We start from the raw sequence: 16916 nt of genomic DNA on the forward strand, positions 1-16916 counted from the left end.
CGCCCTGACGCACGACAGCCCACATCAAGACGTCTCCTTCGAGCCTTCCCAGATGATCGAACGCATCCTCTGAGACATCGTAACAAGATCCGAAGCTAATCGATATGCCCCTGCTGACTAGCACAGTCTGACACCGAGGATCTGAAAGGCCACGAAGGCAACTTGCCTTGTAGGTGACTGACATTTAGTATGTGCTAGACTAATCAAATTTAGGTTAATTAACATTCAGGAGATGAACAAGTTCCCACTCAGCGTGTTTTGCCCTAGAGGATAATCTCCAGGTAGGAGATGGAAAGACAGCAGAGAGGTGACAAGTGGCTGAAAGTTCACGTTATAGTTCACGGGATAGTTCGTGTGATAGTTCGTGTGATAGTTCACATGATATTTCACGTGATAGTTCGTGTGATAGTTCGTGTGATAGTTCACATGATATTTCACGTGATAGTTCGTGTGATAGTTCGTGTGATAGTTCACATGATATTTCACGTGATAGTTCACATTAATAGTCCATCATTCCTGGCATGGGACTGACAAAAGCTGCCAGGAAGGAACCTGCCCCGAGCTGACGTTACCAGTTATAAACCAGTTATCATATTGCACAATACATTATTGTTCTGGTCATTTCCACGTCACATCCTCCGGTGTTCCAAGACTTTCCCAACTCCACTAGCCCCGTTTGCACATGAAATAAAAACAAGATATGAAAAAAGCAACAGCAGAGAATTGGTCAGAACGAGAGGAAGCCGAGCCAGGCACTCTGTCCATCTCTAGCCCATAATATTCACACCGGCCAATTACCTAGTCACTATTTGTAGCCCATAATATTCATCCTGGCCAGTTGCGTCCCTCCACTGGTCGCCCTTGCCGCTGGGAAGCTCTGTGGAGGATCACACACCGCCCAGGAGCAGAGACACAGGTGCGCTTCTCCACCGATACCCAACACGGCCAGACCAGAGCCTGCTTGGGTGGACACCGCTGACAGCTTTTTGAGTTTGTCCTTTGAGTTTCCTGTACTTAAAAGGGGTTGTCAGAGGACTAACCGATGATCGCAACATTGACAAATGACAGCAAAGTCAAAGTGAGGAACCGAATGAAAGGATCTGAGAACTCAAACCCATAATTTAGGGATTTAGAGACCTGAAGTTAATGCTTCAGTGTTATTTCTGTGACATTCTCCTACCAGAGGGCATAAATAATGTAAGAACTAATAATGTATGTACTAATAATGTTTGTACTCAGTTCAATGAGTAGATCAAACTAACATCTAATCTTACGTCATTTGTCTGGATTTGTTGGAGATATATTTGTGGTCAGTCTCTTGAAAGTGGGGTCACCAAGTTTGATTTGGTGACTCTTTTACTAGAAAATGTTCTTCTTAAAAGTACACTAGCAGTAGGTTAAAGAGTACACAACAAGACTGTAGAAAACCTCCTATCTGAAACATGACCTGAACCACGCTGAGATATGACCTAATAATACTTTTCAAATCAAATTAGCTCTCTTTATTTCCAAGCTTTGAGATCCTACTGATGCACAAAGCAGTTGAATCACTGGCTGGTGGGTCACCATCTTTAGCTGACCCAACTTGACACATAGTTCACTGGGGGTGGAGTGTGGGCGGGACTTCCTCATTACAGACCAGGATGAATTTCCCACCATCTGCTTGCGTTCACACATTCGATCACATTTGCATGCGAAAGCCTTAGAGTGTAATCCCCTCTCGCTAGGCCTCTGAGACCTGGGGCACTTTTAGTTGTGAACTTGCGTTATCAGAGAGGAACATTCATGAGCCCCTCCCCCCGTTGGACTTCTGATAGGGTTTCAGAGTTGAGCTGTAATCCTCCTTGACTGGACACACTGAGGGTGAGGATCACAGTTACGGCAGCTTCTCCATTACAGACGTGAGGTACATTAACAGACGTGAGGTACTTGAGTGGTTCAGAAGCTGACAAGACTGAACAACGTGTCAATGATTAAAAACCCTCCAAAACATTGCGCCATTCGACAGGGAATTTGTTTTGGAAAATCCAGACGATAAGCCGAAGACATTTGAACATTTTTGTGCTTTTCTGGAAGGTAGGAACGCACACTCTTCGCCCAGGACGAACGTGGAGGAGTGAACCTCCACACAACACAAAGCAAATGGTGGACAACAGACTTGGCTGTGCCTGTATGAGACAGATAGAGGAGGCAATCACACAGTTAGCAAAAAAAGAAAAAAAAAATCTTCTGTGCACCCCCTTAAGCTTTCAGGCATGTGTGTGTGTGTGTGTGTGTGTGTGTGTGTGTGTGTGTGTGTGTAAAATAATATCCGCTCTTGGTTGCTAGGGCTGGATCCTCAGGGTGTGTATGCACTGCGGTGATTACAGGGCAGTTTGCCTCTCGCTGTCCTTACATCCTGCCTGCCAACATTCCACCCTGCACTGCACCAACTTACCGACACACACACACACACACACACACACACACACACACACACACACACACACACACACACACACACACACACACACACACACACACACACACACACACAGATACACCATCTTAACACCAACACCATGACAAAGACAGTGAAGATGTGTGTCCTCACAGATACTGGCTGTTGCCACACCAACCCCCCACTCAATTGCCATGACGGCACTCAACAATCCATCCATTATCTTGCCCCCCACAATCCCATTTGGAAGAGATTGCCCCCCCCCACCCCCCCAAACCACAACCCTTTTGCTTTGTGCTGATATAGGACCAGTTCAGCAGTCTCTGTGTAAGGTTTTACGGAAAGATTAGAGTTATGGATGCTGGTCTTTGTTCTGTAACAACAGTCCATCAGTATGTGAATACGTAAAGATCCATCAGTGGGCAGAGGGGGGTGTTGAGGTTTTAGCATCAGTTTACACCATAAGGATTTAAAAGCACTGAAACTGCATTGTGCTGGAGGAGAAATACTGAGTAGAGGTGGAGCAGAAAGATGGAGCAGTGGTGGAGGAGAAAGACAGTAGAGGTGGAGGAGAAAGACTGAGTAGAGGTGGAGGAGAAAGACTGAGTAGAGGTGGAGGAGAAAGACTGAGCAGAGGTGGAGGAGAAAGACTGAACAGAGGTGAAGGAGAAAGACTGAACAGAGGTGGAGGAGAAAGACTGAGTAGAGGTGAAGGAGAAAGACTGAGTAGAGGTGGAGGAGAAAGATGGAGCAGAGGTGGAGGAGAAAGACTGAACAGAGGTGGAGGAGAAAGACTGAGCAGAGGTGGAGGAGAAAGACTGAGTAGAGGTGGAGGAGAAAGACTGAGCAGAGGTGGAGGAGAAAGACTGAGTAGAGGTGGAGGAGAAAGATGGAGCAGAGATGGAGGAGAAAGACTGAGTAGAGGTGGAGGAGAAAGACTGAGTAGAGGTGGAGGAGAAAGATGGAGCAGAGGTGGAGGAGAAAGACTGAGTAGAGGTGTGGAGGAGAAAGACTGAGTAGAGGTGTGGAGGAGAAAGACTGAGTAGAGGTGGAGGAGAAAGATGGAGCAGAGATGGAGGAGAAAGACTGAGAAGAGGTGGAGGAGAAAGATGGAGCAGAGGTGGAGGAGAAAGACTGAGCAGAGGTGGAGGATAAAGACTGAGCAGAGGTGGAGGAGAAAGACTGAGTAGAGGTGGAGGAGAAAGATGGAGCAGAGATGGAGGAGAAAGATGGAGCAGAGGTGGAGGAGAAAGACTGAGTAGAGGTGGAGGAGAAAGATGGAGCAGAGGTGGAGGAGAAAGACTGAGTAGAGGTGTGGAGGAGAAAGACTGAGTAGAGGTGGAGGAGAAAGATGGAGCAGAGGTGGAGGAGAAAGACTGAGTAGAGGTGTGGAGGAGAAAGACTGAGTAGAGGTGGAGGAGAAAGATGGAGCAGAGGTGGAGGAGAAAGACTGAGTAGAGGTGTGGAGGAGAAAGACTGAGTAGAGGTGGAGGAGAAAGATGGAGCAGAGATGGAGGAGAAAGACTGAGAAGAGGTGGAGGAGAAAGACTGAGCAGAGGTGGAGGAGAAAGATGGAGCAGAGGTGGAGGAGAAAGACTGAGTAGAGGTGGAGGAGAAAGATGGAGCAGAGATGGAGGAGAAAGACTGAGTAGAGGTGGAGGAGAAAGACTGAGTAGAGGTGGAGGAGAAAGATGGAGCAGAGGTGGAGGAGAAAGACTGAGTAGAGGTGTGGAGGAGAAAGACTGAGTAGAGGTGGAGGAGAAAGATGGAGCAGAGGTGGAGGAGAAAGACTGAGTAGAGGTGTGGAGGAGAAAGACTGAGTAGAGGTGGAGGAGAAAGATGGAGCAGAGGTGGAGGAGAAAGACTGAGCAGAGGTGGAGGATAAAGACTGAGCAGAGGTGGAGGAGAAAGACTGAGTAGAGGTGGAGGAGAAAGACTGAGCAGAGGTGGAGGAGAAAGATGGAGCAGAGGTGGAGGAGAAAGACTGAGCAGAGGTGGAGGATAAAGACTGAGCAGAGGTGGAGGAGAAAGACTGAGTAGAGGTGGAGGAGAAAGATGGAGCAGAGATGGAGGAGAAAGACTGAGTAGAGGTGGAGGAGAAAGACTGAGTAGAGGTGGAGGAGAAAGACTGAGCAGAGGTGGAGGAGAAAGACTGAGTAGAGGTGGAGGAGAAAGACTGAGTAGAGGTGGAGGAGAAAGACTGAGCAGAGGTGGAGGAGAAAGACTGAGTAGAGGTGGAGGAGAAAGACTGAGTAGAGGTGAAGGAGAAAGACTGAACAGAGGTGGAGGAGAAAGACTGAGTAGAGGTGGAGGAGAAAGACTGAGTAGAGGTGGAGGAGAAAGACTGAACAGAGGTGGAGGAGAAAGACTGAGTAGAGGTGGAGGAGAAAGACTGAGCAGAGGTGGAGGAGAAAGACTGAGCAGAGGTGGAGGAGAAAGATGGAGCAGAGGTGGAGGAGAAAGACTGAGTAGAGGTGGAGGAGAAAGACTGAGTAGAAGTGGAGGAGAAAGACTGAGTAGAGGTGGAGGAGAAAGACAGTAGAGGTGGCAGAGAAAGACTGAGTAGAGGTGGAGGAGAAAGACGGAGCAGAGGTGGAGGAGAAAGACTGAGCAGAGGTGGAGGATAAAGACTGAGTAGAGGTGGAGGAGAAAGACTGAGTAGAGGTGGAGGAGAAAGATGGAGCAGAGATGGAGGAGAAAGACTGAGTAGAGGTGGAGGAGAAAGATGGAGCAGAGGTGGAGGAGAAAGACTGAGTAGAGGTGGAGGAGAAAGACTGAGTAGAGGTGGAGGAGAAAGATGGAGCAGAGATGGAGGAGAAAGACTGAGAAGAGGTGGAGGATAAAGACTGAGCAGAGGTGGAGGAGAAAGACTGAGCAGAGGTGGAGGAGAAAGATGGAGCAGAGGTGGAGGAGAAAGACTGAGCAGAGGTGGAGGAGAAAGACTGAGTAGAGGTGGAGGAGAAAGATGGAGTAGAGGTGGAGGAGAAAGACTGAGCAGAGGTGGAGGATAAAGACTGAGCAGAGGTGGAGGAGAAAGACTGAGTAGAGGTGGAGGATAAAGACTGAGTAGAGGTGGAGGAGAAAGATGGAGCAGAGGTGGAGGAGAAAGACTGAGTAGAGGTGGAGGAGAAAGATGGAGCAGAGGTGGAGGAGAAAGACTGATCATTGTGGGAAGCAGAGCCTTGCCCCATGGTCACTGCCTTTGGGGAATACATTCCCATTTCTCAGAAGTGCTACACTGCCCGTGATCTGTCCTCCACCTCCACCGTGGCGAAACACAAGTCGAGCTGCTGGCTGCCCTTATCACAGAGGGACAAATGACCCATGACTCATTCTCTTGACGGAACATCTTTTGACTCACTGCACCAACGTAACAGAACTGGGGGGGACAAAAAAAGACGAGTACTCAATACGGCAGTTCTGCAAAATCCAACGCCATGATGTGCCTAGCCACAAACTTAGCAGCTACTTCTCAGCGTTGTTGACGAACTTCTCATAGTGGGTCTTGACAATTTTGGGCGCCAAGCAGGTTTCACAACTCTTTCAGCAAAACAAAAAAAGGATCACTCTCCATTTTCTTTAAATGTAGGTCATCCCTCAAACAGCAGAATGTATCTGTTACCTACTTCACCCAAACCCTTGCCAAATGATTCTGGCGGAGAACAATGTGCACAGGCGTAGCTCACACGCCTGGAGGGCGCAGACAGTGGAAGCTGTGTAGTACCTTTTGTCTTTACACCATCAGTGGGCAGACAAACACAGGAAGTGTTCTCTTCAGTGTTAGTGAATGAGCGTAAAACAGGATAGAGAATCAGTCTACCACCCCCGACCTGTTACAAGTGACCTACAATTATGCATGCAAAATATTATTAATTAATTATGCATGCAAAAAATGTTATTAATTACATAGTGTCACTCCAATTGTTGTGCATATACATACACACACACACACACACACACACACATATATATACACATATATATACACACACACACACACACACACACACACACACATATATATATATACATATATATATATATATATATATATAGTACACAGTATAGTACACAGTACAACAAACCTCGTCTGCTGCACTGTAATTTCTACTGTGTCTATCTTTAAAGTATGTGGTAGTTACTCCTTGGAATACATATAAAACCACCATTTAAACCAATAAATTTAGATCAGTAAATGCAAGAATTGCACAAGCAGATGTGCTCTTTTCGTGTGTGTGTGTATGTGTGTGTGTGTGTGTGTGTATGCATGCAGGGGAAATCAACATCAGTGCTCAGATGTCCAAATACATGCTAGTTTAGATGTACCCACACTAGTCTAGACCTACATCTTGCATCATCGAATTCCCAAGGCAACATCCCTTATGCTCACGGAGCAGCCTGCGCACGACTCCGTAATGGGAATATCACGCCTGCTTTTACTGTATCACAGGAAGGCTGGGGGGGGGGGGGAATAAAACACCTACGGTGACAGGAATGAGAGCAGAAGAATACCGTACAGTGGTCCGTCTCAGACGCTTCTCTCTGGGGGAGCTCTAATTATAGACCAGGAGGTGCACATGGAAGAGATGGTCTGGGTGTTGCAGCAGCCACAGAGGGAGGTGGTGGAGAAGGGCGGAGGCACGGCTACGCCCGCGTAACGTTTCTCTTGCCCGTACTCTTGAGAACGAAAATCCATACTCTACAGCCGTATAAGTCTCTGCATTAAATAACACGTATGGGCTACTGCAGCTTACTTTAACAGGTCTGTTCTTTGCTTTGTTCCGAGTTTGGAAACACATTTGCTACACATTTATGTAAGGTAAATACAATACACTTGAAACCTTCTGAAACAACCATCGCTAGAAATATTATTTATGTTTTCTTCCTTTGTTTCTTCTTTCCTGTTCAGGGAGGCTCAGTGGGTTCATCAGGCTGCTACCTGTAGTGAGGTCACATCATAATGCCAAGGGTACCATTTCCCCGCCTTCCACTTGGGGCAAACCCCCCTGGGCCATCTGTGCTCTGTGCTAATCACACTTCCTGCTTATATTCGACCTGTGACGGTCAAAGGTCATTCTCCCCCACAAGGAACGACTGTCACAATATGGCCGAGCGACCGTCCCGTTGCCAAGGCAGCGCAACCGCTGGAGAATATGTGCTCACCGTGGAACGTGGGGGTTTCTTTTCCTCCGAGCAACTGAATTCGAGCCGCACCTGCACACAGCAGTGCCGATGTAGACAGGCTGAGCACCGGCCACCCGACCATCCCAATTACACAGCGACCTATTGTGCCGCTCATCTCTCCAGACGCAACATCCTTCACCTGCTGACAGGCCGCGCTGCAGCCGAACAAAGCCCTGTGTTCAGCGCCGGGGCTTTTTCATAGCCATCAGCTATGAATGCTTTCCATTCCACAGTGGGAAATGTGACCTTTTGAGGGCTGTGGCCCAGAATGAAAGGGCTGTGGTACACGGAAAAGAAAACACGAGGAGACAAACCAGTCGGAACAAAGAATCTACTTGTCAGTGTTAAAGAATAAATGTAGGACTTTCGTAATAATGTTTCTCCTCAATATTTAGTATAAAATGTATCAGGTGTACAAAAAAAAACCTGTCAACCCGTTTCTATTAAAACAGGTATAATCAGACAATAAAAGCAGTGTTTACACAGTGTGATTAGATCACAAGTGATGGTTTTCAGTGAGGTATTTATTTTTTTATCTAGACGAATAAAGATTGGCCAATTCAGTTTCAGGGTGGTTGAGTCTAAATAGGTATAGTCGAAACTAAAGGTATAGTCGAGATACATGTGTCGGGACTATCATGATAATCATGACACTACATCCGGAAAAACACAGCAGACAGTACGACAGCTTTCTAAACCCCAGGAAGATCCTGTATTCCAAAAACAGCACTTTCATTAACCACCATTTAGCATTCCAAGGACATAGCCTACAGAAAGAAACCGGCTATAAAAATGCAGAGAGCTGTCCATCTAGTGAGGTGGCCAAGCCTGTAGTCACCTCATAACCATCTTGGCATATACTCACATCCATAACACAGTCATTTATCTTGAAAGGTCTGTGCACCCTATGAGAACCACCAGGCAGGTAAACCTCAGCACAACCAAGATTTAATTACCCAGTTATTGACTTTTAATTAAGATGTCACTGGAATGAAAGATAATTATCATGGGATGACAATTATATTACCCATTCCACATTCATTTTGGTACAGCTGTTCCACTGACATAGCCCATATACGCATATACGCTGTACTAAAATTGTCACTTGAGCCTGTTCCTTGTGACTTGGGCAGTTATTTCAAACACAAAGATATCTGGGGTATTTATGGTAATGGAGAACGTACATTTCTACAATCCAGGCAAGCCAATCAAAGCTCTTCATCACAACATGCAACTTATTTTAAAAAGCCAATCACACGTTTATGGGCTCCGTGTTATTTTCAAGGTCACGGGAATGTACATTTGTATTAGCTGTGAAGACTGCAAATACACTCAATCACCTCGCCACCGTTTTCTGTAAGCCTGTAGGTTATGTAGCCTCCTGGATGGGAGCAGGTTGCCTTGAAAATAGCACACAGTGAAACTGAGGTACGAAACAGGAGATAATGTGATGATAAGTATACAATGTAGTTCAGGGCAAGATGTGACTTGCGGTGGGAAAAACGATTGGCTTGGATTTAGGAGATAATAGTCTCAGGATTGTAAAGCAACAATTCTGCTAGTCCTCATAACAACGTTGGTCGCTTGTCACATTCAAGAAAACCTTACATTTACGCGTCCAGGCAGCTATTCTATAAATAATGTTCTTTTTCCTCAAGACTCGCACTGAAATGTATTGGCATAGTTACTGCAGCTACCCGCCGCCATCTTGGCTCTGTGTGGACACATCCACCTCTCCTACCCACGACATGTAGGTAACATGTTGACGGAGGAAACAACACGTTCATTACAAAAATTACAGCTCCACACACACAGATGTAACCCGGTTCCTCGCTAATAACCGCACAGGGCGTGACATCTGTTCACAACCAAGCCGTTCCGTCAACATGAAAAATAAAACACGTAAAAATAACATTTCTGCACACCCACTTCTAAGCGCCGCTAAATTTATCCAGGACTACGACTGCGCAATTTTTAGACAACGGTCCGGACTTCCGACAAGCCCACACGGACACCGACATCTACTCGATATGTACACGACCCAACGGACCGAATATATAAGCAGTCTCACACACGGCTGTGTTGTTTTTAATCACACGTTTTGCGGTGCGTAGTTTAGACGTGTGTGTTACTGTAGCTCATCAAGAGTCTGGCCCGTGTGTAACACACCTCTGTGTAACACCGTGACGGGTTGTGTATCTCCCTTAAAAACATCTTTAATTAAACATCGCAGACTACAGAAATGTGAATTCAATAGCATAGTGTTGTGTATTATAAGCATATTTAAGAATAATATAAAACAACGAATCCCATTTGGTTATATAAACAACTTAAATATACACTGATCTTATTTGTTGAGCGACCTAAGAAAAACATGTACATGTAGCGCAAATGTTACATTTGCAATGTGACGTAACGCAATATTATTATTATTATTATCAGCTATAAATCGTTATTATTGCATCTAAATATGAACATTTATTCTTGGGATAGTCTGAAGGTGACAAGATTTGGTTAGTCCTTAAAATATACTGTTAGTCGGGGTTTTTTGCCATATAAACTATAGAATAACCCAACACAGTGAGATCGAGTTGATGAAATAGTTATTATGTGCATATTGCTACATATAAGTCATTATAGTGCTGCCTAGAGTCAGGTAGGTGAGGTGGAGATCAGTATGGACACCAGCTCTTCACCCTCCTCTACAACCACACATTTATGGGTTTCATTCTTACCTCGCCCGCCAGTGCCGAGGTCACAACCATCAAGAACAAGAAAACCCCGCGGTAGCCCATTCCGAGTGATCTTCACCACTGTTCAACACGCCAGCCAGTCTCTATTGTCCGCCACTACGAAACGTCGGTGTATACGTCCGTGTCGGTGCGGCGCTAGGAGGAGTGTGATGGAGCACGAGAGCGAGGATGCACAGCTGCGCGAGCGCGCGTCACCTGACCGGACAGATCGAGAACCGAGAGGACGCTTGGGAGAGGAATGCTTCTCACGTGCCCCTATAATATATTAATGTGTCCCTATAATATATAATAGGATATAATTGTGACTTTGTTCGTCCGAGTATCTTTATAGTCAATAGAGGTCTAATTAATCTGTGATCCCCTTTAGACATGTGTTTTGTATATTATTGTGCTGAAAAACGTGAAAAACCTTACATTATGGTAACATTTCTGCGTGCTTCAATGGAACTATTCAACCTGTATTTTTTATTTGTTTATGAGCTGTTTTACTGTTTTGCAGTAGAGAACAGAAAAAAATAACCGTGCCTCAGCAACATTATGTATTAGAATGAAATATTATTTGCAGCCACTGTGTGGTGATTCGTCAGTCAGCAGTTGCTTGAAGAAATAACCTGGTTCAAAGTCTTCTCTGGGGATTTGTGCTGTGATGCAAGACCATAATTGATATGGCAGTGCTACATTCTCCCAAGCCACATCCAGGGTTTTAAAAAATCTGCTTATATTTCAGCATACACTGTCTTGACTGGGAAATTTGGGTTTCATGGATATTTAATAAATGTCCCACTCCTGCTAATTTTTAACCACAGTCAGCTTCAAAGCTTCGTATATTTTTCACTGCTGAAAGTATTTTTTCTGCTGTATGAGAAGCCCAACCAGTACTGTAAGAGACAGGAAGAGTCTACACCCTGTTGTGTTTATATTTTAATAAACATATTTCCTGGTAATGAAGGATTTACAGTATAGTCATAAACATTCTGAAATCTCTAATATTAATCAAATCATTCAGACAGACTGTGAAAACCTAATTACATTGTGTAACCCTAGGGCTAGGGTGTGTACTAATGTTAATGTCTCGCACACACACACACACACACACACACACACACACACACACACACACACACACACACACACACACACACACACACACATATATATATATATATATATATATATATATATATATATGAATTGAATTTAAAAGCTATTTTGTTTTTCAAAATAATAAACGTAATAATGTAATAAATACTAAAGCGTAAAGGTTTTGTCTTTCAGGTCCATTTTTAATACTTGGTTTCAAATGGGAAATGAAGACAAAAGTTGGAAATCTGGACTTTCATGGAAAATTTAAGTTTTTAGTTTGTAGTGTTTTCATGTTTGTAGTTCAGCGAAGCCCCTAACCGTCAAGCTAAATACATAACCTTTTACATCCTTGACAAGCTTCTACTTTATTTTTGTTTTCACTTACAGTAAAATAAATCGGTTCGATTCCTTTAACTGAACAATATGCATCACAACATAGTACATATTTCTCGACGCCCCTCCCCAAATGGAACATGCAGGGTTTAGTCATGACACGACTTCTTTCACCTTCTTACATTCCATCTAGTGTTCCAGAATTGTGCAAGATTCCATATTTCATTCTGCTGCAGACATTTAAACAAATGTTCATAAAAAGACATGATACAAAAAATCTTTATCTCACTGTTTATAAACAGTTTCTACTGGGATGATCCACACCCCCCACAGCACAAATCTCATGGGTGGATCCATGATCCTCCCCCCCCCAACAGAAGAGGACAGTTGGTATTACCCAGTTCCAAAATTAGGAAAAGCAGCTGGTCCCATTCATAGAACATAGACACAACAGCTCTGAGTGCAGTTAACGCTGTACCTCACAATGTACCAGAGGCGGGATTTAGCAGTTCCTCACACTGTGTAGTGCAGATGTACTTTGTATCATGATTACTGACTTCTCATCCACATGTCCAAGTGCGATCGTTTTGAGGAAGGTTCATTTCCTGTTATAGCCAGGGTAGGGTGGAGGTGGGGAGTAGTTTGTCGTTCTGGGTGGTGTTGGGGTGTATGGAGGGGGTCGAAGATCTGGGGGATACATCTCATAATCATAGCTGTAAGGAGGTGGGGGTCCTGTGTGTGAGAGAGAGCAAAACATTCATATGAAATGGAGGAGATGAGATTTGGCAGTAACTATATAGGGCTACAGAAACGACCCCTCAGTGGATCTTTGAAATGCACTTTTATCAATACAAATGCAAAATTTATTTTCTACTGTATTCAGATTAATCTAAGTAATGCGAAAGCAGATTTATATATAGGAATGTATACAAACGGGCGTTTATGTTTTGCCTGATAGCTGATTTTAACACTGCAGTGCCCCCTTGTGGATAAAATAATGTAACGCAGAGCGGTATGTAGTGTTGATACCTGGGTAGCCCTGGGTCACTGTGTTGACATATGACGTACTGAAGATGCCAACTCTTGCTCCACGCCCATTCTTCACGCACATGCATATACACAAAAAGATGGCCGCCACTGCGCCCATCAAAAACACCACACCAAACACAATCCCTGAAATCGCCGTGCCCCTAGAATTGTTAAATAAAAGACAGAAAGAATGAGAAACAGACAGCAAGCAGGATTAGAACAATCTGTATTAGCTGGCAGAGAATTAGCATGAGGAGAACTAGCACTGCTTAGTCATTCACAGATTTATGTTAAAAGCGTTCCGAATTTGGATTCATGCGATCCCTTCTGACTTTCTCCTGGGACCTCCATAATAACTCAGAGTGGCTCAAAGACACCGGCCTTCGAATGTGAGCTGCAGTTTAATTCAACATCATGCTAGATGTCAACACTGCTCATTGTAGAGTCTGACTGTTACCTCAGCTCATTTGTACACCTCTTAGTGATTCAGCACCAAATAACTGCTCATCTTATACTTCCTGTTCAGAACATTCACGATACCCAATCAAACGTAATTTCACAGGAAACGTTTTGTCTGTTCCCAAAGCCTCGTGTCTCACGACGTGACCTTTAGCCCCTTCCAGAGCCTTTTAAGTTGTCAAATCAGCCCACCCACACTGTTCATGTTGTTTTGTCAATTATTATTATTTTGCTGCATCCATGGGTGTCGTTTGGTCCTGTCTGGACAGTGTCAGTGAGAGGCCGAGACAACAGAGACGTACCTCGGGAGATACGGCGGTCTCGAGGGACAAACACACACACACACACACACACACACACACACACACACGCACACACACACACACACACACACACACACACACACACACCCCAGACAAAACATCTGAGGTATGACACTCAAGGCCAGCACATGCCTTTATGGGGCCCTAAGCAGAGTTTCATTTGGGGGCCCTTGGTGGCGTGGGGGTCCTAAGCAGCTGTGGAATTCGAGTATTTCTTGCGCTGGTTTTGACTGGTGACAACTGTTCAAAAATCATACAATTAGAGCGACTGCAAGGAGATGTGTAGGACCACAGAAGGGTCTTAATGCAATGGGATATACAGGTTTTATTTAAAAGACACAATTCACCCCTCAAAGATAGTTGTACTTTGCTTTCCAACTTCCAAGGTCAGAACTGTTCAATATCAGGACCTCAGTACCCTTTATGTAAGTGCCATTAAAACTACACAGTATCTAAATACGAATCAGCAATCCTGCATAGGGCCAGGTGGGACATGTAGAATAAAAGCAAATGATGCCCTGTTAGTGTTTTGTAGCAATGAGCAAAGGCATTTAATCTCTTAAGTATTTAATAACAAACTTGCTCTTAAAGTTCACTGTGCTTCTGTTATGTCCTTTATATGGACTGTCCAGACTGTTGTCTTAAGTGTCTCGGCGGTTCAGTACATTGTACGTGTGTCAGCAGAAGGACTGTAGCAGATCCGAGAGCGCCGGACGAGAGTCACGTTTCAGTTCAACGAACACGAGACGGGTGCGTAAAGTTGCGGAGGTGCCTGGTTACTTACGACAAGACGTCCCCCACGTACGCGTAGTAGGAGCAGCAGAAAGGGGTGGCGCCATCGCAGCAGTACTCCACACACCCGTCACACTGGGCCTGGCCTCCAACTGGAATAGCGTGTAAATACAATCAAACACCGTCCCGTCTAAACCTCAGACGAATTAGTTCTTATACAATGACCAAAAAAGCGGTATTTTCACGTAAAAAAAACATTTATAATATATACAGATAGAATTCTTTATCTCACGTGACAGAAACATAGTTGCATTTATGTGAGGGGGGGTACAGAGGTTTGTTACTCTCACACTTCACAGGAATTTAAATTCTTTACTTTCTGTTTTCAATTGGCAACAACTAAAGATTACGCTTGAACCATAATTACATCCAGTACTAATGTATGGGCGCTCGTTACTTTGGGTGACTGCAAGTCTTCTGTCTGCACACACACACACACTCGTCTCCATAGCCTTGGGCTGCCAGTCACACAGGAAACACAACCTCTCCGCCTTTACTGCGCTATTAGGAGAGTACGTGTAGTGATCGGACTAGTCTCGTCATTCAGCTCTTTCACGCTGTGCTTTATCTGACATTTTATTTGCTTATTCAGTCACTGTCATTGGTTAAAGTCCTGCAAAGAAGCCGGGTTATCTAAGGTGACCATGCGCTTTCTTGAATCAATGTTTGACTGATGTTAATGTATTAAATGTGTTGTGTATAATAACACAAGTACAAAATGTTAAATGTACAAAACTGGAGACAGTGGGCATCGTTGTAATGCACGGTTTGTTAGTTTAATGATGAGAGTCCGGTGTTTAGTGAGTGCCCATGTGGTAGCCATTAGGTCCACATTAGTTGAGTCGAGAGTTCTTGTCTAAATCTGGCCTTGAGTCTTATATTGACATAACTACATAGGATACATTTACAACAAAACACTGCCGGTGTTTAAACCTGGAAATGCTCCCGGTAAGGCGTGAACAGGGGTTTGCAGGCATGTAAAACAGTGCTCAATCACAGGCGGGCTGGACTCTTAAAATGACATTTCAAACACTTGAGTTATGGCTCTAATTTATGTGGCGCCAGTTTGCATCTGGGGTCTCGTTTCAAACGTGCCCGTCTGATGCGCTCCTGCTGCATGGGTGGTCCCGTCCGGATCCTCGGTTCTCCTCTGGGTTCTGTCGTCCACACGTTTAGGACCAGGCCTACAGAAGCATCTACACCTACCTACCCACAGCTCTCCCCCTAATACTGCTGGAATAACGTTTTATAGACTCCAATTAATCACTGAAAATATGCAGTTGAGAAGTCGTAATAAGGCAGATCAGAAGTTTGTACTGTGTAACCTCGATGTTTATTAACATATTAACATAATTCATATGATATTCACATATGCAACGTTTGTTTATTATTCTGTGAGAAGACTCCGGCACTAAAAGTAACGCGTAGCACCAACGCATCCAGTACCGGGTTAAAATACGTCCTTTGCTTTTAGTATCTTCTACCTTGCTGTGTGTATGTGTACAAAAAGTTGTCAGAAATGTTGTTATTGTGCTGCCAGACGGCCCAACTCTTTGAATAAAACATGCACTGACTTTACAGTTGAGTTGCCCACGTTGTAGGAAGAATAACAAAATAAAAGGCTTACCGGCGAAGAGACTGAGAAGCAGCGAGTCCACCAAGAGTCTCCATCCCGTCTGTGAACTCGTCCTGCGGCTCTCCATACCTTTAGGAGTTTGACCCGGTCCAACGGACCACCCTGAGGACCCGTGGCACTGTTATCCCAGTCAAGAGGGATAAGACGACAAAAAGACCCCGTTTGCTACGTATATACCATGTCTCTGGGCACAAGACAATCGAGTCGACCACTTAATAGTCTTTGAATGAGAAAGGCGAAAACGTCTGACTTCAAAATAAGAGTTTTATTCGAGCACACGTGTTCCTGTCCCTCGGAAAAGTGTCCCAGGACTTCTCCTCCTTTGTTTTGCCGTCCTCCCTCGGCTCCTCTCAGCACCTCCCCCGCTGCTGTTGGCTCTAATGGCTCTTTACCGTCCAGAGAGAGTCAGACACACACCGCCTCCACCGACACGACACTCCACCATCACACACACATTTATTTACCCTTCTACCTGATGTCTGTATTTACAGGGCTGGCTTTTGTGTTCACCAAACCGTTCACTAGTAAGTCACTGAACAGGAAGGACCGTAAACAAGACGCCGTGTTCCACCTCGCACGTTGTCTCTCTTTTTAAATATGTATTTCTTTTTAACCACTTGCTTGCTTAACAATTACAAGTTGGTGTCAGTTTCCCCAGCAGCTGTATGGCCACAACACGTTAGAACAACAGATTAATTATATTGACAGCTCTACCGATGTATAAGACAGACGATGAATGCGGTTTTTATTCGTAATACTGTACGTGAAAACGTATAAACAATCAAAAAGTGACCGCTGTTTCTGTGTTGTCTTTGTGGTATGGAAAATAGGATTCTCTCACATTTCTTACTTAGTCGGTCATCCCTGTCTCTATAGCTACATCG

The 16916-nt window shown here is 44.6% G+C and overlaps 2 protein-coding genes across 3 annotated transcripts in view; both read right to left on the minus strand.

Moving 5' to 3' along the window:
* Positions 1–10560, minus strand: part of appa (amyloid beta (A4) precursor protein a) — a 30000-nt gene extending 19440 nt beyond the window's left edge. For both annotated transcript variants that reach the window (XM_076983229.1, XM_076983228.1), the window contains exon 1: positions 10360–10560. In XM_076983229.1, coding sequence (XP_076839344.1) covers positions 10360–10419 — 60 coding nt within the window. In that variant the 5' untranslated portion in view covers positions 10420–10560. The remainder of the gene's footprint in view (positions 1–10359) is intronic.
* Positions 10561–11638: 1078 nt separating this feature from the next.
* Positions 11639–16548, minus strand: cyyr1 (cysteine/tyrosine-rich 1). The gene is made up of 4 exons (XM_076983252.1): positions 16024–16548; positions 14389–14488; positions 12823–12983; positions 11639–12525 (listed from the first exon to the last, which is right to left on the minus strand). Exons 1-4 carry the CDS (start codon positions 16097–16099, stop codon positions 12392–12394), a joined length of 471 nt encoding a protein of 156 aa, XP_076839367.1. The 5' UTR covers positions 16100–16548; the 3' UTR covers positions 11639–12391.
* Between the last annotated feature and the right edge of the window lie 368 nt (positions 16549–16916).

The sequence above is a fragment of the Brachyhypopomus gauderio genome, chromosome 20, assembly GCF_052324685.1.
Source record: "Brachyhypopomus gauderio isolate BG-103 chromosome 20, BGAUD_0.2, whole genome shotgun sequence".
Lineage (NCBI taxonomy): Eukaryota > Metazoa > Chordata > Actinopteri > Gymnotiformes > Hypopomidae > Brachyhypopomus > Brachyhypopomus gauderio.

Bases quoted from the DNA above. Each gene is read 5' to 3' on its own strand.
- cyyr1 (XM_076983252.1), bottom strand. From the start codon at position 16,099: ATGGAGAGCCGCAGGACGAGTTCACAGACGGGATGGAGACTCTTGGTG. The intron at 12,984-14,388 runs GTAAGTAACCAG...TAACAATTCTAG, and splicing joins TACGTGGGGGACGTCTTGTC to GGGCACGGCGATTTCAGGGA. The intron at 12,526-12,822 runs GTATCAACACTA...TCTCACACACAG, and splicing joins AGTGACCCAGGGCTACCCAG to GACCCCCACCTCCTTACAGC.